This window comes from Pelodiscus sinensis, chromosome 16, assembly GCF_052426305.1.
Source record: "Pelodiscus sinensis isolate ZL-2025 chromosome 16, ASM5242630v1, whole genome shotgun sequence".
Lineage (NCBI taxonomy): Eukaryota > Metazoa > Chordata > Testudines > Trionychidae > Pelodiscus > Pelodiscus sinensis.
The window spans coordinates 7,225,032-7,248,863 of NC_143067.1; the positions used below are offsets into that span (position 1 = coordinate 7,225,032).

Genomic DNA, 23,832 nt, shown 5'->3' on the forward strand with positions numbered 1-23,832 from the left:
TCGTTTGCAATTGCGCTGTGTCTAATCTGCATCCCTTTTCCGCAAAAGGGGTACAGTCTAGACACAGCCTGGGAGTAAATGACAGGCACCGGCGGGTGTTGCACAACCAACAAGAAACCGACCACATGAGCCGAACACACAACCTCGGAGATTCTGGGGAAGGTTTTTATCTCTGTGTTATTGGATCTGTGGGCAAAGCATTCCAGAAAAGAACAGCAAGACCCAAGAGCTGACAAGCGCCCACCCCCACCCCTTGCTTTAATTAAAACAGTTGTTTAGTGGCTGTTTCTGTGCAGGCGGAGGCAGGGAGGAACAGCCGGACAGAGGGAGGGGAGAGCACCGTTCCCTTGAACAGATCCTGGCTGTGCTGGTGCAAACACATCCCTGCTTCACTATTACCATGGGGGGGGGAAGAGGAAGGGGGGGACACACTCAGCACCCTGCCCCTTTGAATGCCTGCTGTTCTTACCTCCAGGGGGAAGATGGCTGGCTTGCCTGGTGGGCAGCTCCTGTCCATCCATGGCAGGCACTCTGTTCATGACCGGTCCAATGCCCTGTTCCCTGTAAGATGAGCACTTGGGCTCAGGAGAGTTTAAAATGCTGTCCAACTGATTGGCAGAGCACCCAGAACTAGGTTTTTGATTCTCCTGGTGGTGCACATTCACACATGCCTCGGCGCACATAGGAACATTTATTCCGCACATAGATGGGGAAAATTCTGCACGTGGATGGAAGAGACTAGAGGGAACATTGGTCAAAAGCCCCATCAGCATTACATCCTCAGCAGCATGTCTCCACACCATGCACCTGGCAGCGGGGTGAAGACGGAGCGGGAAGGCTAGACAGGAGGGGGGTGACTTACAGCGAGCCCGGCTGGGTGTGGCCAGTGCTCTTTGAGAGACAGGCCCGATCCAGAGCATCTACTCTCAAAATTCCTCCCTGGCCCCAGTTCTGGATTGGGAGCGGCTCTGGATTCTGCACTTGAGGGGGGATAATCTGGCAGCCGAACCAACGCTGCCTCACCTCCGAACGCCCCCAAACTCTAGGGAAGTTTGGATCAGAGGGACACTAGCGTGGCTCCAATCTGTCCCTGTTATACCCCTAGTCTGAGCGTATGAAAGGCTCCCGATAGCATGAGTCACGACACTCGGCCACGCATCACGGCTCACGAGCTGGCTCTGCTCACCACTGGCCCATAATCTCCCTAGGCTTGGAGAGAGACCAACGTGATCTGCCACATCCATCTCCCCAGCTTTTTTACAACCCAGGAGAGCTGCTGCTGTCCCTACAGCGTCACCCCCCAGTTCCTTAGGCACAGGGAACTAGGAACCCACTCGCTGACCTAGGAGCTTGTCTGGAACACGTGCAACAGGGCCATAGAGCACACGTTCAGTCCAGTGGCCCTGTGCTTCCTAACCTGGGCTCTCCCTGCCTTGCCCTTCGCAATGGAGGGACAGAGTCCTCCTCTTTTCTAAGGGCAGCTGGAGGGGACACTAGCCTTGGATGGGGCTGAGATAGGGAGGATGTTGCAGGTTGGGGGGGGGGGCGGAGATGTCTGTGCTGTGCAAGCAGCAAGCTTGTTATCATAGAATCCTTTCGGAGTCATTGAGTCAAGAGACTTCAGGAGTCATTGAGTCCAACCCCCTGCCCAAAGAAGGACCAACCCCAACTCAAACTTCCCGGCCAGGGCTTTGTCAAGCGGAGATTTAAAAAGCTCTAGAGATGGAGACTCCACCCCCTCCCTAGGGAACCCATCCCAGTGCTTCCCCACCCGCCTAGGGAAATAGCTTTTCCTAATATCCATCCAAGATTTCCCCCACTGTTACTTGAGACCATTGCTCCTCATTCTGTCATCTGTCACCACTGAGAACAGCCTGTCTCCTTCCTCTTTGGAACCTCCCTTCAGGAAGTTGAAGGCTGCTCTCAAATCCCCCCTCACTCTTCTCTTCTGCAGACAAAACAGACCCAAATCCCTCAGCCTCTCCTCGTAGGCCAAGTGCTCCGGCCCCCTAATCATTTTGGTTGTCCTCCGCTGGACCCTCTCCAATGCATCCACATCCTTTCTGAGCGGGGGGGCCCAGAACTGGACACAAAACTCGAGATGTGGCCTCACCAGAGCCGAATAAAGGGGAATAGTCACGTCTCTAGCTCTGCTGGCGATGCTCCTCCTAATGCAACCCAAAATGCCAGTAGCCTTCTTGGCTACAAGGGCGCCCTGTTGCTCATATCCAGCTCCTCATCCCCAGTCATCCCCAGGTCCTTTTCTGCCGAACCGTTGAGCCTTCTCACGCTGGAGCCAGCCCCTTGCCGCCCACGAGCACCCTCGCGGGAACGCAGCCCTGCAACGGCTTGGCTTTGCAGACTGTCCTCACCCCACCTAGCACAGGCACAGCTGGGGGAGGGGAGGGGAGGGGTCAAGCTTTCCCAGCAGCTCACTCTCAGGGAGGAGAGCTGGAGTTAAGTGCTTCCTGCCTGGGGCGGCGACAGCTGTGAAATCCATTGTGGCAACCAAGCCTAAAATGGGCCCCACTAGGCAGCTTTCGAGGGAAATCCGTTGGCTTTGAAACCAGGCTGGCCAGAGTTTCCAGGGCATCGGGAACAGCCTCTGCCCCTCCCCCTGACAGGAGGCGGGCGGTTGGCACCGGCAGCACCGTAAGCGCCGAGCCATCGCCCACGACCTTCATGGGCCACACAGGGAGGCGCAGCAGCTTTTTCTGGGCGGCGAGGGTAGAGCCTGTCCGCATATTAATCCCGAGGTGCTGAAAACCTTTACGGCCCCCCTGGCGCACCGTGGCTCCCCTCTGCCCTGCCCAGGGCTGGAGTCTGCGTGCCCGGGCCTGCCCGAAGGAAAGCGACCCCCAATGGATCCATATTCCTTCGTCTCGAGATTTTTAAGGCCACCTCCTGACTTTGCGGCCTCCCCTGTGATCTGTGAGAGCCCAGAGCTGGCCCGGTCTTGGACTCATCCGCCAGCAGCAGAAAGACTCAGTAATAAACTCATGTTACGCCGGGGAGCTGAGGCGCCTGGGCAGGTACGGCAGTGGGCTAAATGCCGAGGCCTTGTCATCTTTGGGACTGGTCGGATCCTACGTGGAGCAACGACTCAGCTTAGCTCCACTCACAACCCCCCTGTCGTTTGGCGCCTGAGGCTGTAGCTTCACACGGACCATAAACATCTCATTGAACGCCCTGCGCCAGACAAGCACACGCCCTGTTCTGCTGGACGGCCGGAGTCCCGCACCCAGGACCACCCCAGCAGGGACGGCGCATGTCAGGGCGCTGGGCTCGTTGGCTAGCGCAGTGGGGCAGCGGCTTTCAAACCACCCAGTGCTGGGGGGTGGAATGTCGGGCTCTGGGGCTCCTGGCTGCAGGGCATCAGGTGAGCAGTGGGGGGGCTAAGGCAGCTCCCTGCCTGTCCTGCACTGCAGACTGTGCTGCGCCCCAGAAGCAGCCGGCCCACGCACTGCCCTTGCCCTGATCGTGAGCTCCATGCTCCCATTGGCTTGGAACCTGCTGTGGCGGCTTCTGGGGAGCAGCCTGGTCTGCGGTGCCAGGAAGCTGCCTTAGCCCCCCCTGCTGCACCGCTGACAGGGAGCCACTCAAGGTGAGCTCCTCCTGCCCCCCAAAGCCAGAGCCCCCTCCTGCACCCCGAACCTCCATACTCAGCCCAATACGCCAGTCAAATGACGCCGCAACCCAACCTCAGCAACTTTCTTCAACTGGGCCACGAGAAAAAAAGTTTGACAACAGCTGCAGTAGGGTTGGTGCGTTAGTTCTCCGGAGCAGCAGTGGCTAATTGGGCTGGAGGTGCTGCGGCAAAGTAGCCCAAGTAGCCGGCAGGGCCAGCTGTGACCTATCCGGCAGGGCCAGGGGTGCACTGCCAGCCTGCAGCCGGGCTGAGAAAGAGAAGCCAGAGGCTCTCCCTAAGGTTACCAGGAAGGAAGAGTCCGAATGGCCCCCATCCCGCCACGGACTAGGGGGAAGAGATAAAGCCCCCCCCCCCGTGGACTCCTCGCTGCTCAAGCACTACCCAGGCAGACAGTCTAGTGCTGAGTGGATGCTGCCACCTTGCGAACAAGCTTCATCACTGCACGTGCAGTGCAGAGCCTGGCCTGGGCCCGCTCCCCCTTTGCGTTTCTCGAGATTGTTAAGGATGCAAGGGGTGGCATGCCCACCAGGCAGGGAAAGAACCTCTCCCCTTCGGGGGTCGCCATGTGCCAAGCCCTGGAGCCCGTGGCACAGGGTGACGACGACAACGGAGCGCCCAGCCACTGCAGCGAGGCCGTTTTGGGTGACGGTTGCTGCTCGTGGCAGATTCACAGCTCGCCCGACCTAGCCCTGCCCTAGATCGCCGGCAGACCTTCTTCCACCTGCACAAGCTCCTCCTCTCTGGACTTGGCCTGTCGTGTTTGTCGAGGCTAGCGTGAGCATGCCCCCCATGTGAGCAGACGTGGCTCTGAGCCGCCGGGGGCAGAGCAAAAGTTTGTGGCCAGGTGCAGAGGCCCAGGAGAGATTCCTCACTGGCCTGGTCCAGTATGTGTAGAACCTTGAGTTAACGAGCAGGCAACAAAACCTGAGTTACAGCGATACGCCGCTAACACCGGTATCTCAGCAGCACCCATTACAAAGAGATGGGCACAGAAGAGGAAGTCATCCAGCTGGGACATACGCCGGCAGGGTACATCTGCCCGGCAGCGTTAGTTTGGAATAACTGAGGTTATGCTGAAATAACAAAGAGCGTATCTGCACTGCAAGCCGTTATTTCAAAATAACTAGGCGCCGAAGGACTCCGACTCCAGTAACCCTCATTTCACGAGGCGTAAGGGAAGTCGGAGGCAGAGTGCTGTGACTGGGAGAGCCGTGGGCTCCCTCTGCATCCCATCACGGCGCTGCTACGCTTCTGTCGGCCCCTCCGCAAATTCTAGGCCCACAAGTGCCGTGAGCAAAACTGCCCTGTCCCAGGATGCCATCTCGGTTACACCACCACTGCGATGGTGGAGGGCCACTCACTAGCCTAGGCTGCCCATTGCTGCTTTAAAGGGATCCGGTTTTTCTAGTCCAGGGAAACTTGCCTGAAACCAACCAACCCCCCCAGCCTGGACAGGGAAGAATCCGTTGCCTATTAGGGACTTGCTTTTAACCCAGAGTGCGCGACCACAGCCCCAGGTGTACTGCAATCCATCTGAAGTGATCTCCTAAATCTGGCTCCCCTGCGGGCTCTAGGTGGCAGGAGAAGGCGGCGGTAGAGCAGCTAGCATTGTCGATAAAGCCCGGGCGCAGTAATGCGTAGAAATAGGCCTGCCGTTGTCTAATGGAGCACAGGCTGCACTGGAGCCAGCTGCTCCCCCCTCCAACCTGTTGACACCGTTAGGATGACGCAATATACCGGGGCCGGTGCATGTTCCTCTGGGGCCAGAGGCCCTATTTCACTAATCCCAGATCCCTTGTGGCTGGTGTAACGGGGACTCCTGATTGCGGAGCAGAATCCCAGGCCGGTCCCTGCTGTCGCCATGACACTGCGCTAGCAGGAAGTGCAGTAGCCTAGCAACAACCTGCTGGGATCCCCATGGACACAGATGTACTGTACACCCCCATCTCACTGCAACCGTGGTAACAACATGGCCCGAGGTCCAGGCTTTCCCAACGAGGATCTCAGGGACTGCATCAGTCAGGTTTGGAAAAGGCAAGAGTCGGTCACTCGAGGGAGCAAGAGGCAGCCAGGTCTCCCATCACTTATTACTCAGGGCTGACGTGCAAAGGGGATCATCTAACTGGAAACCTAGTCAAAATTAAATGGGCTTCACTTACAGGTCATTTTCTGGTTCTGTGCCCAAGTCTCCCTGCCCATTGTTGGTAGGGTTGCCAGATGGTTTAACAAAAAATACCAAACACCCCTCTCGCCCCCCAAAAAAAAACCACCGGGAAAAAATTCTGTTGAGGAAAAAAAAAAGGGGGGGGGTGTCGTTGAGGGGAAAAAAAAGGTGCTGCACCTTTAAATGACCCTGCACTCCTCACTTCCCCACCAGACGCAGCAAGGGAAAATGGTCCCTGCTGGGCTTCCGTCCAAGGGAAACAGGAAATACTGGACATTTCACATGTCCGGGAAGTTTGTTTTTTTTTACCGGACAGAGGACCCGAATAATGGACAGTCCGGGTGAAAACTGGACACCTGGCAACCCTAATTGTTGGGGTTTTACAATCTCATCCTGCTCTGGCTTTTCCACAAAGACGAGGGGAACGGCGTAGCCGGCGAGCTGTTAAGATACATGAGCTTGATACGCAGGGCAGTGCGCAGCACAGACAGAAACCCGTTCCCCGTCCTTCAGCGTCCGTCCCCTCCAGGGCTGTTGGGATGGCCAGTCGGCACCATCTGAAGTGGCCGCATCCCCGCCGGGCAGAAACAAGGGGCATTTGCCATTCTCAGGCAGGGCGTTCGGAGCACTGAATGCAGCCTCAGAAACAGGGAAACCTTGTGATTTTAAACCTTAGTCCACTAGGCTCTTACCAACAGGATGTAAAATGATTACAATCAGACATCGGGGCCTGTGCTCGCACCGGCGCATTGGCTGAACGTACAGCGCTGGGATCCAGGAGTTTAACTGCTTGAAACCGTGGCTCCCGATTGTTTCTTCGTGCAGTGTTCTTAACGCAGTGCTGCAAATTACAGCTTGCGAAATATCCAATCTGGGCTCCGTTGGCCTGCAGCTGTGTGAAACAGAACAGACTAAGTCAAGGAAGAGAGAAAATACCGTAGAACATCAGAACGGCCATACTGGGTGCGACCGAAGGTCCATCTAACCCAGTAACTGGTCTTACAACAGTGGCCAATGCCAGATGCTCCAGAGCGAATGACCAGGTAATCATCAAGTGATCCCTGCCCATCCTGGCTAATAGCCATCGATGGAACTATCCTCCATGAATTTATCTCGCTTTTTTTAACCCTGTTAAAGTCCTGGTCTTCACAACATCCTCTGGCAAGGAGTTCCACAGGTTGACTGTGTATTGTGTGGGGGAAAAAAAACCTTCCTTTGCTTTGTTTTAAATCTGCTCCTTATTAACTTCATTTGGTGACCCCTAGTTCTTATGGGAAAAAATAAAATAACTTTTCCTTATTCACTTTCTCCATACCAGTCATGATTTTATAGACCTCTATCATATCCCCCCTTAGTCTCCTCTATTTCTCTGCTGAAAAGACCCAGTCTTTTTAATCTTTCTTCATAGGGCACGTTTCTAAACTTTGCTTTTCTGCTGTGACCATTTGCCTACAAATTGTGCTTTAACAAGGACGCCGTCTACTGCCAAATCTCAGTGAGTGTCAAGGTTACATCCTTCCTGTCATTAACTCTGGGAACTGAAAATCAGTAGCCAAATGCACCAAAAGCAGATGTGCGGGTTTGTGCTCACCCTGCTGGCGCTGCAGCAGCACAGAGCTCATCCAGGCTTTCCAAAGCAGAGTGCGTGCCGTGTGCACCCGCAGGAGTGTCACTCTGTGTGTCGTGTGTGTACCGGGCTGGCCTTACGACGAGGCCAACTAAGGCGGCTGCCTCAGGTGCTAGACTGTGGGGCGGGGGTGCCACTAGGACCCAGAGAATTGAGACCTTTCAAAGTTTTGGCCCAAGCGAAGGGGCAGGGGGGCGTCATTTGAGCTCCCCGCCTCAGGTGCCAAAATGTTGTGGGCCAGCCCTGTGTGTGTACACGCAGCAGCCTAGTGTGCCAGGCAGCACAAGCCCGGCTGGAAGGCAGTCCAAGAACAAGTCTCATTTGAAGCCAACAGCGCACGTACTCCCAGATCTCGCCTGGGAAAGCGCGATACAGCGCAGGGATGTCTGTGTGAGCTGTAAACCGTTTTCCTGCTCCAGTATGGCTCTCGCCTGGCCTACGCCGCTTAGGGAACGGTGTCGCTGTGTGAGCTAGGGGGTGACTGCTCCTACCATCCCTCGCGTGGACAGTTACGCTACCTTACACCCGCACAGCTTATTTTCCTTCCAATACCTTTATACCAGCGGTTTTCAGATGACGGGTCGCTGGGTGGTGGAATGTCGGGCCCTGGGTCTTGTTGCTGCAGGGGGATCAGGTGACCAGTGGGGGGGCTAAGGCGGCTCCCTGCCTGGCCTGGCACCACAGACTGTGCTGCACCCCAGAAGTGGCCGGCAGCAGAACCAGCTCCCAGGTGTGTGTGTGTGTCTGTAGGGGGAAGAGCGCACAGGGCTCCGTGCACTGCCCCTGCCCCGAGCATTCACTCCGCACTCCACTGGCTGGGAACCAGCTGTCGGCTGCTTCTGGGGGCAGCCTGGTCTGTGGTGCCAGGAGAGGCAGGAAGCTGCCTTGGTCCCCCCCGCTGACTGGGAGCCGCTCAAGGTAAGTCCCTCCTGTCCCAGCCCTGACCCCCCCCCCCAAAGATGGATCCCCCTCCTGTGCCCCTCAGCCCCACCCCGGAGCCTGCACTTCATTCAAATTCTGTTGGGCCATGGGCATCAACGATTTTCTTCAACCGGGTCATGAGAAAAAAAGTTTGAAAACTACGGTTTATACCCTCCCGCGGTGGCCATGCCGGGAGGGTTTAATTAGCAGGATGGGCATGACCTTGGCCAGGCCGTGGGGATCTCTTTCAACCTGAAATTCTTATAAAGCTGTGGTTCAAAAGTGGAAGAAGAGAGCAGGCGAGGCAAGCGACTACAAACAGAGAGCCCCATTTTATTAGCAGTTTAGTTCAACAGGACCATACATTGTTAGTGATAAAGGATCTTTGAATACAACCCAAAGCGACTGGGTTCAACGAGATCGAAAGGAGGGCCAAAGACAACTCTGAAATATCCCCTCCCTGATCCTCCTCCCTCCCCCGCCCAGGAAATACCCATTCCCCCCCACCTCCCAACCCCTGGGAAAGTATACAGAATTTCATGCAAAAATAAAACTGGGAACCTACAGGGTTTCCCTCTTTTGTCAGTAACAAAAGGTAAAAGAACGGTTTAAAAATGGGAGTGTCTCTCCCGACTCGCTCTCCAGCGCCACCCAGTGACCGCGCTTGTGATCGACAGAGCGGGCTTGGTACGTACCACTCCCCTCTTGTAAAGTGCAGGCTAAAACCCATCAGCATTTGGGGACTGTTCCAATGATTCCTTTTGTCAACGCGCACCTGGCTGGGTGGTTTGTTCCTAGGGTACCCGTCTCCACCCCGCTGGCCATGTGAGGGCTGGTGGGTTGCAGCGCTCAGATCTGTTTCCTCGTGAGCTAAGCTGAGCCTAAGACACCCTGATGCGATGGGGACAGACTGTCAGAGGCTGCAGAAAGCGCTTTACATCCATCCTCTCTCACTTCGCCACATCCCATTACAGCCTGTGGTCCTGGGCCCAGGTTCCACCCCTGGCTCATGGGTCCTGGGGAGCTGAGGCCCACACCGTCACAAATGGGGCCAGTAAGGGGGTCCTGGCTTTGCAGACCCCTCAGGAGTGAGCCAGCCTCCCTCCCTGTGGAAAAACGAGGAGCCTTTGGCACTTTCGAGACTACCAGCGTTACTAGAGCATCAGCTTCGGTGGGTAAAACCCACTTTACCAGACAGACTGGAGTAGAAGTGACAGAAGCAGAGGGGTGTATATAAGGAAGATGTTGCTTGTGTTAATGAAGCTCATCAAAGTCAGGGGAGAAGTGGCTCATTCACAACATTTGGTCTGGCAATTTCCCCTCCAGATCAAATGCTGTGAATTACACACTTCCACCTCTTCCTTGTGTATCCACCCCCGCGTCTGCCACGTCCACTCCAATCCATCTGATGAAGTGGCTTCTACCCACCAAAGCGGATGCTCATCTCTAAGGTGCCCCAGGGCGACTCCTTGGTTTTGCAGATGCAGATTAACACGGTCACCCTGCTGAGGCTTCCCTCCGGAAAGGTCGAGATATCGTGCACCGAGTGCTTTTCTCCTGCCTTTTCCTTCCTGCTGCTGCCAATCAAAGGGTCGGGAGGCCAAGTCCTGGCTCCAGGAGAGCTGAGAGCAGCAGCAATAGGAGCAGCCTGGGTGCGGAGAGGAACATGGGCTCATTCAGTGCGGGTCCCCCCTCCACCAGGGAAGGTCACAGTTAGCTGCCAGGGATATTCCCGGCATGAGACCGCGGAACAAATCAGAGGAGGGCAGAGGCTGCTACGAGGCAAGGAGTGGGCACTTGTGGGGCGCAGATGGAGGCTGCGTTAGGCAGTTCTCGATCCCAGCCCAGCCCGATGTTTGCCCGCGTGGCCAGCGGAGCAGCACGACGGGGTCTGCTACCCGCATGGAGCCAGCTACTGTTTAGTTTGTCAAACCCCATGGCCCATGAGCTATACTAGCCCTCGGAGCCCCCACCTGCGTTGGTGGGCACCGCACGAGCACCTCCAGGAGAGCCTAAAACAGGGAGCTCTCCTGTGGCCGAGGTGTGTGCCCGTGTTACTCCTAGCGTGTGCTCGCATGGGCACACACGTGTGCTCGCTCGTACCTATGACACTAGAGACTGGAAACACAGTACCCCTCGGCACCAGCCTTGGCAGGCAGTTTGGACGCGTGGCCCCAAGAAGCGAGTCCCCTTCTCGCCCTACACCACCGCTCTAACCTGAAGTCACCTGTCGGAGGGAAGCAGGGGAAATTCCAAGATGGCAGCGACACCATCGGTGCTAACTCCCGCGGGCCGTCGTTTGGGATCCACCTCCCCAAGCAGCAGCACGGACGGGGAGACCAATGGGCTGCTGGCTTACGCGTCTCATGGTGTCCTGGCTGCTCCTTCCCAACGTGCTCAACTCAACGCCTCCCTCCCCTGCAGCCAGGAGAAGCCAGAAGAGAAGAATCATGCGGGCGAGGGGCTGAGGTCCTGGCCCCTCTGCTGTGACTGTAACAAGCGACGGAGCAGACCGTGTTTCCCGTATCACGGCCCCGGCAGCTGGGGGAGGAAACGGCAACCGGCTGCGGAAGATACACGTGGCCTTTCACCGTCACCCGAAGCAACGGCCAACCCTGGGCTGCCCCAGCTCCTACTCTGGTCATTCGAAGGGCACGTCTCCACGGGAGCTGAAGGTGTAATTCCAGCTCACGCAGACGCGCTCACGAGAGCTCTCCTAGCCTGCTACCAAGAGGAGCCGCAGGTGTAGCCCCCTAGGGCCTGGGTGGGAGTCAATTCAGCCCATCCCGCCCCAGCCACCTCTCAGGTTCTAGCTCACCATCAGCTCCAGCACAGACGTACCCAGCGTGGCCTGGCCGCGGGGTGAAGGAACAGCCGCTGCACGTCTAACACCGAAACAAGGGACGTCTGTGTCACCTTGAACATGTCTCTCCCTCCTCCCCCAACAGGAGCTGGCCCTGTAAAAGCTATCACCTCACCCACCTTCTCCCTCTCACGCCCTGGGACCAACACGCACCCGTATAATACAGTCATTGAACCGGGCCCCTGACTTCTCCCGGGGTAGGGGAGCGTCTGAGGAGAGGCGGCGGCTTTGCGTTACTGCACGCGCCGGAGGGGATGCAGCAGCAGGGACGTGCCGTCCCAGGATGGGGCAGACTAAGACCCTCAGAGCCTAGCCGATGGCAGAGGACAACGCAAGACCACTGGCGCGCCCAGGGAGCAGGCCTGTGTGGATCGCTCACGCCCCGCCATTCCAGCGAGGCCCCACGAGAGGAAGACGACACGGACACGCGGAACAGCCTGAGGGCCTGTAGGGGAACCTTCCTTGCTTTCCCCTCCCCCAATCTCCTTGCTAGACCCTCTTCCTTGTGAATTTGCCCAGTGGCGAATGCTGTGACGTCCAGTGTAGGGAGGTGGGGGGGATCCCCGATGAATTAATCTTAGGCAGTGCTTAGCTCCTAGAAGTCGCAGGCCCAAGAACCCTGCATGAGCCCTTGATTCCTGCACCTTGAGACACTGGCATGCCCGTCTTCGTTCCTCGTGTTCGTACTGCCTGGGGTGGCTGCCCCTTCACCTGCCTCGGCTGCCCCGTTCTCTCTGCCCAACCGCTGCGGAGCAGTGAGGTAAAAGAACTTCCTCTCCTCCTCCCCCACACCATTACACCCACCAGGCAAGCGGCTCACTCCGCCAACACCACTGGCCAAACGAGTCTTCCATTGGCCCGACGCTGGGCCTCCTCCGCTCCTGAGTGAGCGATACACCCCCGTTCTGCTTAGGGGACACCTCCACCAAGGAACTGAGGGCAAAAGCTCATCTTTAGCTCTGCTGCCAGCTCCCCGGACACCAGAACAGTGAGGAGAGGGGGGTTGGCAGAAACTTGCAGGAAACCTCAATACTGAAACACTGGCAGTGAAAAGAACAGAGAGCCAGAGATGAAGCAGCAAGGTACTTATTCCGTCGTCAGAAAAAAAAAAAAAAGGGTTTGTGACTGGTCAGTAGAGAGACCAGCCAACCGCACCGGCCCGCTCCTTCACGTGTAACAGTGAGCGAGACAAAATAAAACCCTCGTATCTCAGATACAAACTCTGGCACCAGAAAAACAAGGACAAATTATTAAAATACTTTAGCGTTTAGTATCCGAGAGGTCCAACGTGCTCAGAATCCTTTTGGCCGCTGTTAGTCCAATGTCTGCCCTGCCCAAAGTCTGCCCCCTTCTGAGCCAGAGGCTCGTATGTCGAAGCATGTTCCACGGACCGGGCTATTGGACCTCAGCCTTTTACCACAGAAAACACCACGCATATAAAATGTTGCTATGCGGGAAGGTGGGGCAGGGTTTGTTTTTTTTCCCTTTGTAACCATTTCTCAGTTCAGTTCTCTTGCCAGATGGGATAGAGATGTGAAGCTCCCACCCTTCAATAAAATAAAATAAAATAAAATACAAGGGTGGGGAAGAAAAATTCATTGGTGACAAACTAAATATTGCCAAGTCTTAAAGTCTTCTTGAAAAAACCAAGAGATCTCTTCCAGCGTTTAATGCTAGGTCGTGCGGGAAGCCAGGACGCGCCATTCCTTTACGCCGTCTCCCTTCACTTGGTTGGTAACTGGATTGCAGACCTGGGTCGGTGCATCTGACCGGCCCCTTCGGGCCTCTGACCTCAAACAGCACATCACGCTCTTGTTCTCCAAGCCAGCTTTGCAAAGAGTCGTCCACACCTCGAGGTCTATTATTTGATGAGGAGAGTCTCAGAACTGCTGTAATACTGTCTCAGACACGGAGAAGCTAGCCCCGTCCAAGTGTGGAGAAGCAGGGAATCTTCAGGGAAGCCCCTCCCCCCGTCCGGAAGTGACATCACAACCCAGGAAGTGACATCACTGACAAGGACCTCAGAAGATGACCGCTGTTGGGGAATCCGCGCTGGGTTGGCAGAGTCAGGCAGTTGCACAACTTGAAGGGCCCTCAGAAGAGACAGTTGGCTCCCATACGCCACACTGATGACCACATGGGTCCTCGTGCATTTTCCCTCAAAGACCTTGGCTGAATATTGCTCAGAAATGCTTTGCCCCGGTGGCCTCTCTCGCCTGCTCCCGTCTGTTTGGCTCGGTGTTAGATTTGGGATCTTCTTCGTGGGCTCACCTCACTATTGCTCAATAAGACGACAGCAGCAGCTACCTAGCGTTCTGGAGTTCCTCCCGCAGCCACGTTGGCAGAGTCTGACCCATTTTGTACAGCAGCTTGGAAAGCTCTATATTGTGGTCCCGGTAATAATCCCTCAGGAAGGCGCGTGACTGCAAGAGAAAGAGGACAGAGATTATCATTCACAGTAATCCTTAGTGCCTGCCAGGAACGAGCTGCAGTCAATGCATCAGAGTGGGTCGATTCCAGTCAACACACGATGAAACCCGACCAGCTTTTCACTATCCACCCACCACCTTCTCCCTGGCATGCGCACGCACGTAAATGTGGTTTTCTAGTGCAGAGCGACATGCATGCCCTCTGTCCCCCATCCTGTGTTCTGCAGAAACTGTGGTCCTCAGTAGTAGCAAAGGAAGCAAAAGCAATACGCATTTAGTGGCAGTCATGCGAGGTTTCGAATACTTACATCTGAATCCATCTCTGGATACTTCCGCCCTTTGCTTTTCCCCAAGCACTTGGTTTTCCCTCCCTCCAAGAGTTGGCACCAGAATCCTTTCTTTGGATCAAACCTACAACACGAGGGGAAAAGTCAGAATGTTTATCCAAACGTGCCCACACACGATCTTTGTGCTAAGTTCCTCAGCAACAGACGGCTTTCCAGTACCTGGATCTGGTGCTACTCAATGTGTTCATAAAAAAAAACCAGGAGTCCTGTGTCACCACAGAGCCTATCAGATGTATTAGGGCATAAGTTTTGGTGGGTAAAACCCACTTCATCGGATGATTCGACTACTTGGATAATGGCGTGCCGAGCGAGCGTATTGAATTTGCAGGGAGGTTAGAAGCACTTTGGAGGCTAGGAACAGAATTCAAGATGACCATGACAAGTGGGAGAATTGATCTGAAATGAACAAGATGACATTCAATAAAGACAAGTTCAAAGTTCAAAGTTAGGGAAGACGGGAAATCAGCTGCATAGCTACAAGATGGGGCGCAAGGGACTAGGCAGCAGTACTGTTGAGAAGGATCTGGGGGTGACAATGGCTCACAAATGCAATACGAGTCAACCGGGTGATGCTGTGGCAAAGAAGGCAGCTCTCGCTCAGCTCTGCATTAATAGGAGTTTCATGGGCAAGACATGGAAGGTAACAGCCCGGCTCCATTCGGCATCAACGAGACTACAGCTGGGATACAGTGGCCATCCAGGGTGCCGCACTTGAAGAAAGATGTGGACAAACTGGACAGAGTCCAGAAGAGAGCAACAAAAACGGTAAGAGGTTTAGAGAACCTGACCTGTGAGGAAAGATTGAAAGAACCGGGCATGTTTCGTCTTGAGAAATCTGCAGGGGAACATGATACGTCTCCAAACATATGAAGGGTGTTACTCAGAAGACAACGAATGATTGTTCTCCATGTCCACTGAAGACAGGACAAGAAGTAATCAGCTTAATCTGAAGTAAGGGAGATTGGAGTTAGAGATATTTTAAAACTTTCTAACAGTAAAAATAGGTAAGTCCCGGAACAGATACCCAGAGGCTGTGCAATATTCAACACTGGAGGTTTCTAAGAACCTGTGAGGGACAGGGATGTGAATGGTTAACCGATAAGCACCGTTACTGAGCGATGCTTACTGGTTATGGTTAAATTGCAGGGCTGGAACAGCCCCATCTGCCATGGCCAGTTACTATGGCCATGTCTACACAGAGGTAAAGATTGAATTTATTAAGCTCGATTTTTAGCACCCAATTTTGTCAAGTCGAAGATGCGTGTCCCCACTACATGCAAGACTTTGACAGAGTTTGAAGTAGCACATCCCCAGAAAGGGAGCTACTATTGACCTTGAGAGCAATGCACTGTGGGTAGCTATCCCACAGTGCCTATGCCCTCTTTGCACACTGGGTTATGTTCCCAGTGCATGCTGGGACCAAAACTGTGCAGCGCAAGGTGATTCTGGATACATGCAAAGGCAAACAGTCTTTTTGCACCCTTTTTTCCCTTGGTTATCCGTACAGATGCCACAGCAACATCAGCATGGAACCCATCAGGGATCCCGTTGAGTATCAAAGCTTGATCGTGATGACGTTAACCTTGGTGCGCTGAATGCTGGAGTACATCCAGGATGAACCTTGGGAGGCCACGAACACACTCTTCTGCGAAGCACTTGAGTTCAGCGACCAGCACATGCCACCGGCTGTCGACCCGCTGGCCACAGCGGAGCGCCAGATCTGGTGCCAGCACGCAAACCCAGCCTGATGGGACCACGTTGTGGTACAGCCATGGGATGATCAGCAGGAGCTGGAAAACTTCCCTATGCGTAAGGCCACTTTCATGGAAGTGTGCGAATGGCTTCCCCCTCCCGACCCGGACGCACAGCAATTCCAGAATGAGACCTGCTCTGATGATGGAGAAGCGCGTGGCAATAGCCCTGTGGAAGCTTGCTAGGACAGACGGCTACCAGTCAGTAGGGAATCCACTTGGAGTGGGGAAATCTACTGCAGGGGCTGTTGTGATCCAAGCAGCCAAGGCTATCGATACCCTTCTGCTATGGAGCACAGTGACCTCCCGAACTTCCCTGTGGCGACGTGACGGCACCCAAGCACCTGGCCAAGGAGCACATACACCACGAGGGGGACTTCTTGACGGTACCGCAGGTGGATCACAGGGGCCGTTTCACCAACATCAACGTGGGGTGGTTGGGAAAGGTGCATGACACATGCACCTTTAGGCACTCCTGCCTCGTCGGCAAGCTGCAACTTTTCCCCCAGATCAGAAAATTGCCATTGGGGCTGTTGAAATGCCAATAGCGATCCTTGGCGACCCAGCCTGCCCCTTGCTCCGGCGGCTCACGCAGCTGTAAACAAACAACCTGGACTGCAGTTCAACTACAGGCTGAGCAAGTGCGGGATGGTGGCAGCATGTGCTTTTGGGTGCTTGAAGGGAAGGTCCCGCAGTGTCCCCAGGGCGATATGGAGGGCACAGCGAGGGGCAGTGCCAATCAGAAAGGCTTTGAAAGGCAGATTTACGAATGGCCCGTTTTGAGTGACACACAGGTTACTCTCAGCAAGGGGCCCTGCATTCAGTGTGCGGCGCTTCGGGGGTGTATGTGTGTGATCACAATTGCGAGGAGGGCACCCGTTTGCTTCGCCACGCATCTCTGGGGATGGAGTGTGAGGCTGCTCTGGACGTCCCCTCCCTCCTAGGGCCCGTGGGAGAGGAGGCTATGGCACTGGATGGCCCGTAAGAGCTGGAGGGGGTGTCTGTTCAGGTAGGCATCCTTCCTTTGTCTTTTGGTACGACTGCCTCGGCCCCTTTATTTTCACTCAGCACCGACGGGCATCCCTGCATCTCCTTTCTCCTCCTCGCCCTTGGTCACGATCGCAGAGAGATCTGCGCTTCTTTCGCTGGGTCGCAGTTCTGGGCACAGAGTCCTCTCCCCACACAGCAGGGAGGTCCAGGATGTCCTGCGCCCTCCATGCTGGTGCAACCCTGGGAACTCATGGAGTGATGGTCTGGCTCAGTGTTCCCTCTAAGATTTTCCAACCACGAGCGGAGTGAGCACCAATATTGAGGTCATGTGTGCTGGTTCGGATGTGCCCCCCGTGGCACCTGATTTCTTCATGCACACGTTCCTGGCTGCCGGAGCAGACCCCGCCCCCCAGACATACGGCAGGTCCCATTCTTGGCCACAGGAGCAGACACCACCCCCGCCCTCGCCATGTGGCAGGTCCCATTCCCGGCCCCAGCTGCCAGAACAGGCCCTGCCCCTCCCCAACATGTGGCAGCTCCAGGCACCGAAGCAGGCCTCCCCCTCCCCTCTGCCACTTGGCCGCGGCAGGTCCAGGCCCCCCACCCCAGAGGCTCCCTCCCACGCCCGCTGGATCAGCCCCCTGCCATGTGAGTGCTGCACGGCTCTCCAGAGTAGTGGGGTGGGAGGGGGGAGAGTACTTTTAGTGCACAGCCGTGCAGCCGCACACCTTAGTGGGAACTATGGTCAGGTGCGCTGCTCAGGGTGCTGTGAGGTCTGCTCGCTGCACTGGCCGCCCAGGAAATGAAATTCAAAATGTTCCTGGGGCGTTTCCTGTTCACCTGCAGAGCAGCAGAGTTGAAAGTCCTGGCCAGAGTGGTCAGCGCGGGGCACTGTGGGACTCCTCCCGGAGGCCAAGAATGTCAACTTCTGCAGCGCTGCGACTGTACTCCCGTCAAGTCAACCATGTGAGCTCGACTCTAGCGGTTACTCCTCATGAAAGCAGGAGTACCGAAATCGACTTGAACGGCCCTTGAAATCAACGGAACTGGCTTGGTGTGTGGACTCATGTTTAGAAAAATTGACCTTATGCGGCTAAGTTTGACCTAAACTCCCAGGCCTATGAAATGGCAAGGAAAGTTGCCAGATGCAACTTCAGCGCGACCCACCAATCCACCTCGCTACCCCACGCCTGGCCCTGGTGCAGACAGTGACCTGCTCCGGGGCGGTGTCTTGAACTTGTACATGGGTCCAGATGGTCACAGAAGATTCTTTTGCCAGGCCGGGTGACTACTGTGGTTCCCATAACACCGGAAATGCAGCATGGAAAATACTGCTCGGGCCAAGCAGAGAGCCACAGCCCCTTGTAAACAAGAGATGTGAACGGACGTCCAGCATCTTGGCAAGGAAGAAGCCGATTTCCCTTCCTCAGCTGCACGCCAGGCCTGCCCGGAGGTAGCCCACAAGGCTGCAGGACTAATGTCTCAGGAACCATGTTCAGAAAAACCATCCAAGCCTCTGAGGAAGGAGACTCAGGCCTCGGTTCAGGCCCCAGAGTCAAATGAGGCTGCGAGTCCTAGGGCAAAATCTCACCCCTCTTGAAATCAATGGAAGCTTAGCCGGGGACCAGGATTATGCTGCCTCCGCCCTGTAACCAAACCATCCCCCCTTGACGGGAAACCTGCCCCGGGGAAGGGAAAGAAACCCCAGTGCTTGGAACGACGGGGCCGCAGCCCCGAGGAGCACGCCGGCGGACGGGGGCAGAGGAGCACTCACGCCAGGGTTTTATGGTAATCTATGAAGTTCGTCACGCCAAGGAATTTCTGGACTGTTTCCATCACTTTGGCTGGCTCTGTTCGGAGCAGCTTGCCATCCAGGACGAGGATCTGTAAGAATAAAGGGGAGCTGAGCGGGGGGTGGCGGGAGGAGCGGTGCTGCCGCTTTGAAGTACCCCTTCCCCCCCTTTGCTGCCTCTACCTCAGAGGCAGCGGGAGGGGGAGGAAGGGGGAAATCGACTGGTCCTTAACACCCTTAGTTGACATCTCTGCCACGCCCCCACCGCACCAACACCTCCCACACACACTTCAATGCCACGGATCCGAGAGGAGCAGCCACTGATCATCTCCACCCCGGGATCTGAGAAACAGCCACAGAAGCTGGGTGAAGGGGAAGTGTTTGTGCTCTGGGTCCCACAGGCATCCCGCTGCTCTGAGCCTCTGCTCCCGGCTCCCCTAGCCAGGGCTGGGCAGAGAGAGGCTGTTACCCCAGAGGTGAGTGGAACGCGGCCCGTGAAGCCTTCTGGCGCCGGGTTCCTCGCCCCGCAGAGCGAGCGCTCTCCCCGCGGCCCTTGGGAATAAGACGGCTGCACAGTCTGTGCCCTTCCTACCTGGTTGGCATGGTAGTTGTTCAGCCAGCGCTCGATGTGGGTGGCGTACCAGCCCGGCACCAGGCAGCGGTTCTGCAGCATGCGGAGCTTCTGCGGCGCCTCGGGCCTGGCCGTGATCACCTCGTGGAAGGTGTATTTCAGTGCGACGGGATCGTCGTGAGCTCGCTGGTGCTGCGAACCAGGGCAAAGCACTTCAGTGTCTCCGACCGAACCCCAGTGGTCTGACCCGGGTTACAGAGATCCCAGGGCAACTGGTGAAGGGGTACACCGGTGGGGGGGGGGGGGGGGTCCACTGGCCATGTGACCGCCCCAGCGTAGGGAAGGGTCAGGACAACCCCACTCCGCTCCAGGCCCCGCCCCCTACCCTTAACTCTGCCCTCTCCCGCCTCTTCCCCACCCTGCCCCGCCTCTTCTCCCAACCAATGCGGCCCAGGGCTTTAGCAGGACAGGGGGCCGACACTGGCCGGGGAAGTGGAGCTCACTCTGTCCCCTGGACGCGTTGCTCCACTTCCCGCTGGCCAGTGTGGGGGCGGTCCCACCCCTTCCTCGAGCAGCCCGGCCAGGAGAGCAGAGCGAGCTGGGGCCACGTCACTCTGCTTCCCCTGCTGCTCAGTGCAGCGGGCAGATCCCTGCTGTGGGTACCAGTCCCCCCCGGACGCCCAGGGACTCTAGGCCTGCTGGCTGGCCCCTTGCTCCACCCACCCATGGCACTCGGGGGGGTTCTGGGCCCCCCACCCCTGCTGAGATCTGAAGTCCGAGGCTGCCTGTGAGCTCCGGGGAGGTCTCTGAGCACTCACGCAGACACTGGGCTACCCGGCGCCTTGCCCACAGCTGGGAGATGTGCTGCGTGCACCACCCCCTGCTCGGCAGGGCTCCTCCCTTCTACGGGCCAGCATCCCGGCTCCCACAGCAGAGCCCTGGACCATCAGCCCATCCTCCTCGGACACCCGCCTGAGCCTGCCGATCGCCGGCACAAGCCGGACCCCCTGCCAAAGCCATGGACCAGCCATGGACCAGCGCAGAGCACGCCTGCCCCAGCCTGGAATCGCAGACTGGCCGCACGCCCAGCGCACAGAGCAGCAGCCCCCCAGCCAACCCTGAGCGGGAACAGACGGCGCAGACGCAGCCAGGCCGTTCACCTGGTACCAGGAGTAGGCCCGGTCCGCCGGGTTGATGAGGATGGTGATGACCTTGGCCTTGGAGAGCAGTGCGGCTGCCCGCCGGGGGGCCACCTCCGAGTCGAAGTAATTGGCGCTCTTCTCAAAGTACAGGTCCGAGGTGGTGTTGGAGGGGATGGGGAAGAATTCCATGTACCTGCAGGGAGGTCACAGCCGGAGATGGGGGAAGAGGGCACCGGGCGGGGGAGGGACAGAGAAATGCACCTGGCCCCCTCCCCTGGAGAGACAGAGCCCGACTATGGTGCATCAAGCGTTCTATAGTCAGGGTCCAGCACACGCCACCGATCGCCCCTGAACAGCCACGGCCTGTCTGAGCACCGCTGGTCTCGGGCCCCAGCACGGGGGGAGGGCCCGTCTCCACCACCACGATGGAGCTGGTCCGGGCAGAAGTGTACTGGGACCAGGACCTGAGGCTTGCCTGTCCGTGGGTAGATCAGGCCCCGCCGGGCTGGAACAGAAGCCTGGCACCACGGACAGGGGCTCCCATGTAGACAAAACGATCCCTTGGCCCCAGGCCCAGCCCCCGCGGGTAAGGGGGCATTGGGGGTTTACGGTGCTCTGCAGATGGCTCTAGACCGGCACTTCATTGCTCAGCATCGAGGCACCTTTCTGAGCCCAGGGCTGCGGGGCTGAAGGGGCGTCTAGCGGGAATGACCAGTCTGAGAAGGGGTTTGTGGACGCCTGCCCTGACGGATTAGTCCCAGGAGCCAAAGCCACATGGGAAACCCCCTCCTTGGCTCTTCACTGAGCTCACAGCTTCCCCCAAACAGTGGGCCCTGCGAGCTGAGCGCTTGGGTGGCCTCCCGGCTGATTAGTACAGCGCCCCGGTGGTGCCCAGCCACACATGCCTTGGTGCACATAACATTTATTCCGCAGCTGGACAGAAAAAAAATGAGGGAATGCTGCCCTCCGACCCGGCATGCCCAGAAGCCCAGCAGGGGGCAGCATGAAAGGAGCCCTACCAGTCAATGCCCTTGTGATAGTTGTGTCCGTTGAAGAACTGGATCTCCTCAAAGGTCTCCGAGCTGGGGTAGTTGCTGCTCAGGTCCGGGTGCATGCCCAGGAACAGGTAGAGGGCCGTCGTCCCTTTAGACGGAAAGGGGGCAGAGCTGAGGCCAGGGCGCGGCAGCGACCTCCCAGCGCCGTGGCAAACCAGGCAGCGCTCCCTCCCCTCTACCGCAGGCATGGACGGGGCACCCAGCTCACGTCCCTGCCCCAGCCCGGCACAGGAAAGAGGGAGGTTCTAGGACCCAACGAGGGGAACGTCCCCAGCTCGGACCTGCCTAGGGGGCTGGCAGGCAGAACGCAGGGAGGCACCAGCCGGCCTCCCGAGGGAGACCCAGACGCTGCCCCTCGCGAAGAGAAATGGTGCGACTGGCGGAGTAGCGCAGCTAAGGGGGGTGCCCGTAGCGGCAGCGGCCCTGGCTCTGTGGGGCGCAGCTGGACGGAGGGGGGCTGCAGTACCTGTCTTCTGAGGGCCAATGATGAGAAGCTTTGGGAACCGGTCACAGGTCTTCTCTTTGGACCAGATGTCCTTGTGCCGCTTGTCCTCACAGGGGTCCTGCAACACGGGAGTGAGAGGCGGCTTGAGGAAGGGCAAGGGGCGGAGCTGGGAGGAGAGGCCTCGATGCCCCATAAGCTTTTAAGACAGTGAAGGCTCCCTGTTCACGTGGATGGCGGGCAGGGCCGAACCGAGGGGGGCACAGGTCTGGGGCAACCCCCTCCAGTGCCCCAGGCGCAGGGCAACCCCCTGCCGGCCCTGCTGCTCTACCACACCCCACCTCTGCCCCACTCCTTCCCAAAGCCCCGCCTCTGCTCCGCCCCTCCCCCGAGCAATGCCAGCTGGGGGGACCACGGGGGCCTGGTGCGGGGCGGCAGCAGCCGTCGGCCCCCCGACGCCTGCACTCACTGCGGCAGCAGGAGCCGGAGAGACCCGGCAGCCTCCTCCACTCCACCCCGCTGCACCTCACTTCTGTGCAGCAGCGGGAAGCGGCGCGCCCTAGGGCCAGGACGTTAGCTGGCGGCTAACTGAACAGGTGACCAGCCGCATGAACTGAACCAGCTCCCCGTGTAGACTGGCTGCCTGGTGCGCCGCGCTGCTGCCTCCGATACGGCCCCCGGCAGCAGCCCCTGCCCGCGGGGGGTCCGAGCTCCCCATGGACAGAAGCTGCTGGAGTAGGGAGGGGCGGGGGAGGGGGGCTGGGACCCTCTGTGGACAGAGGCCGCTGCCCGGGTCCAGCCAGGCTGCTCCGGCAACAGCCCCTGTCCAAGGGGAGCTCGGACTCCTCGCCGACAGGGGCTGCTGCCGCGAATGAGCCTCTGCTGCGGCGAGCCTGGGACTGCTGCAGGCAGAGGCTGGTTGACGGCAGCCTCCCTTACCGCCCCACGGCACTGTTGCCTCTAATAGGGGCGGCAGTGTGGGGGGGGACAGCAGCTGGCTCCCCCCAAATCCCCCTCCCCCTTTGCTGCCTCTGATACAGAGGCAGCGGGGTGGGAGGGGGGGGGATGTGAGCAGTCAGCTTGATTAACCGATAAGCCCAGGCTCACTGGTTGATCGACCAGGTGACGACTCGTCCACGTCCCTGTCTGGGGCTGGGGCAGTCGGGCTGGGAGAGGGCAGCAGAGCAGAGCAGCGTCCAGGTCGCTCCAGCACCCACAGCCACAGCGGGGAGCGGGGGATGGAGGGGGAAGCTCTGTTGCTGCCCTGCCCACGCCAACTCCCCCAGGTACTATCCTGGGAGACCCTGAGACCCGTCCACAAGACACTCGAGGGAGCTTCCGTGGGCCCCCCAAAGCGCAGGGCCTGGGGCGGCCGCCCCACCCCACCCCACCGACAGGGCGGCCCCGATGGCAGGTGCAAGGTTGTAAAGGAGAGGGAGAGACGGAGGCTGCGGGAAGGTCAGCGGAGGAGACCCCCTGGTTAACAAGCAGGCGCGTGCTGTCCAGCCGGCAGGGCAGGTGCCAGGAGTTCTGGGCTCTGCTCCCATCTCTGCCGTGGGCCTGCTGGGAGGCCTTGGCCAGTGACGTCCCTGCTCTGTGCCTCGGTTTCCTCTCCGGGAAACGGGGCTAACGAAACGGACTCTCGTTTGCAGGGAGCACTGCCCTCATGGGCCCTTTCCTGCGCTGCCGCTGGGACCTAGGACGGGCTGTGGCCGGGCGCAGGCCCCAGCGGGTTCTCACGTAGGGAGAAGCCAGCCCTGTTTGCCCCGGCACCGTCCCCTCTCCCCTGGGCCCCCGGACCTGCCACAGCGGGTCCTTCTCCTCGGAGAAGATCTGGAAGTATTTCTGTGCCAGCTGCGCGGGCGGCAGTGTCTGCAGCCTCAGATTGGTCCAGGCGCCGAGGAAGCGGACCAGGTGCTTGAAGGTGTACAGGCCCAGGCGGTCGTTGCCGTAGTTGGACAGGTGCGTCATGAAGATACTGATCTGGAGAGGAGCGGGCGGGGGGGTGGGGGACAGGAGTGAGTCAGGCTCTGAGCCCATTTGGGGACAACCTGGCTGGGACCTAGGGGGCGGCTCTCCGTGCTGGGGA

General features: G+C 57.9%; 1 protein-coding gene across 6 annotated transcripts in view; it reads right to left on the reverse strand.

Annotated features, from left to right (window-relative positions):
• Positions 1-6,445: 6,445 nt before the first annotated feature.
• Positions 6,446-23,832, reverse strand: part of NDST1 (N-deacetylase and N-sulfotransferase 1) — a 97,651-nt gene continuing 80,264 nt past the window's right edge. For 4 of the 6 annotated variants that reach the window (XM_075900554.2, XM_075900553.2, XM_075900551.2 and 1 more), the window contains 8 exons: positions 23,544-23,726; positions 21,768-21,864; positions 21,266-21,389; positions 20,265-20,439; positions 19,126-19,296; positions 18,516-18,625; positions 13,962-14,064; positions 8,675-13,647 (listed from right to left, as the gene is read on the reverse strand). In XM_075900554.2, the coding sequence (XP_075756669.1) occupies positions 13,528-13,647; positions 13,962-14,064; positions 18,516-18,625; positions 19,126-19,296; positions 20,265-20,439; positions 21,266-21,389; positions 21,768-21,864; positions 23,544-23,726 (1,083 nt within the window). In that variant the 3' untranslated portion in view covers positions 8,675-13,527. The other 2 variants (XM_075900558.2, XM_089769456.1) reach the window with 2 other exon arrangements.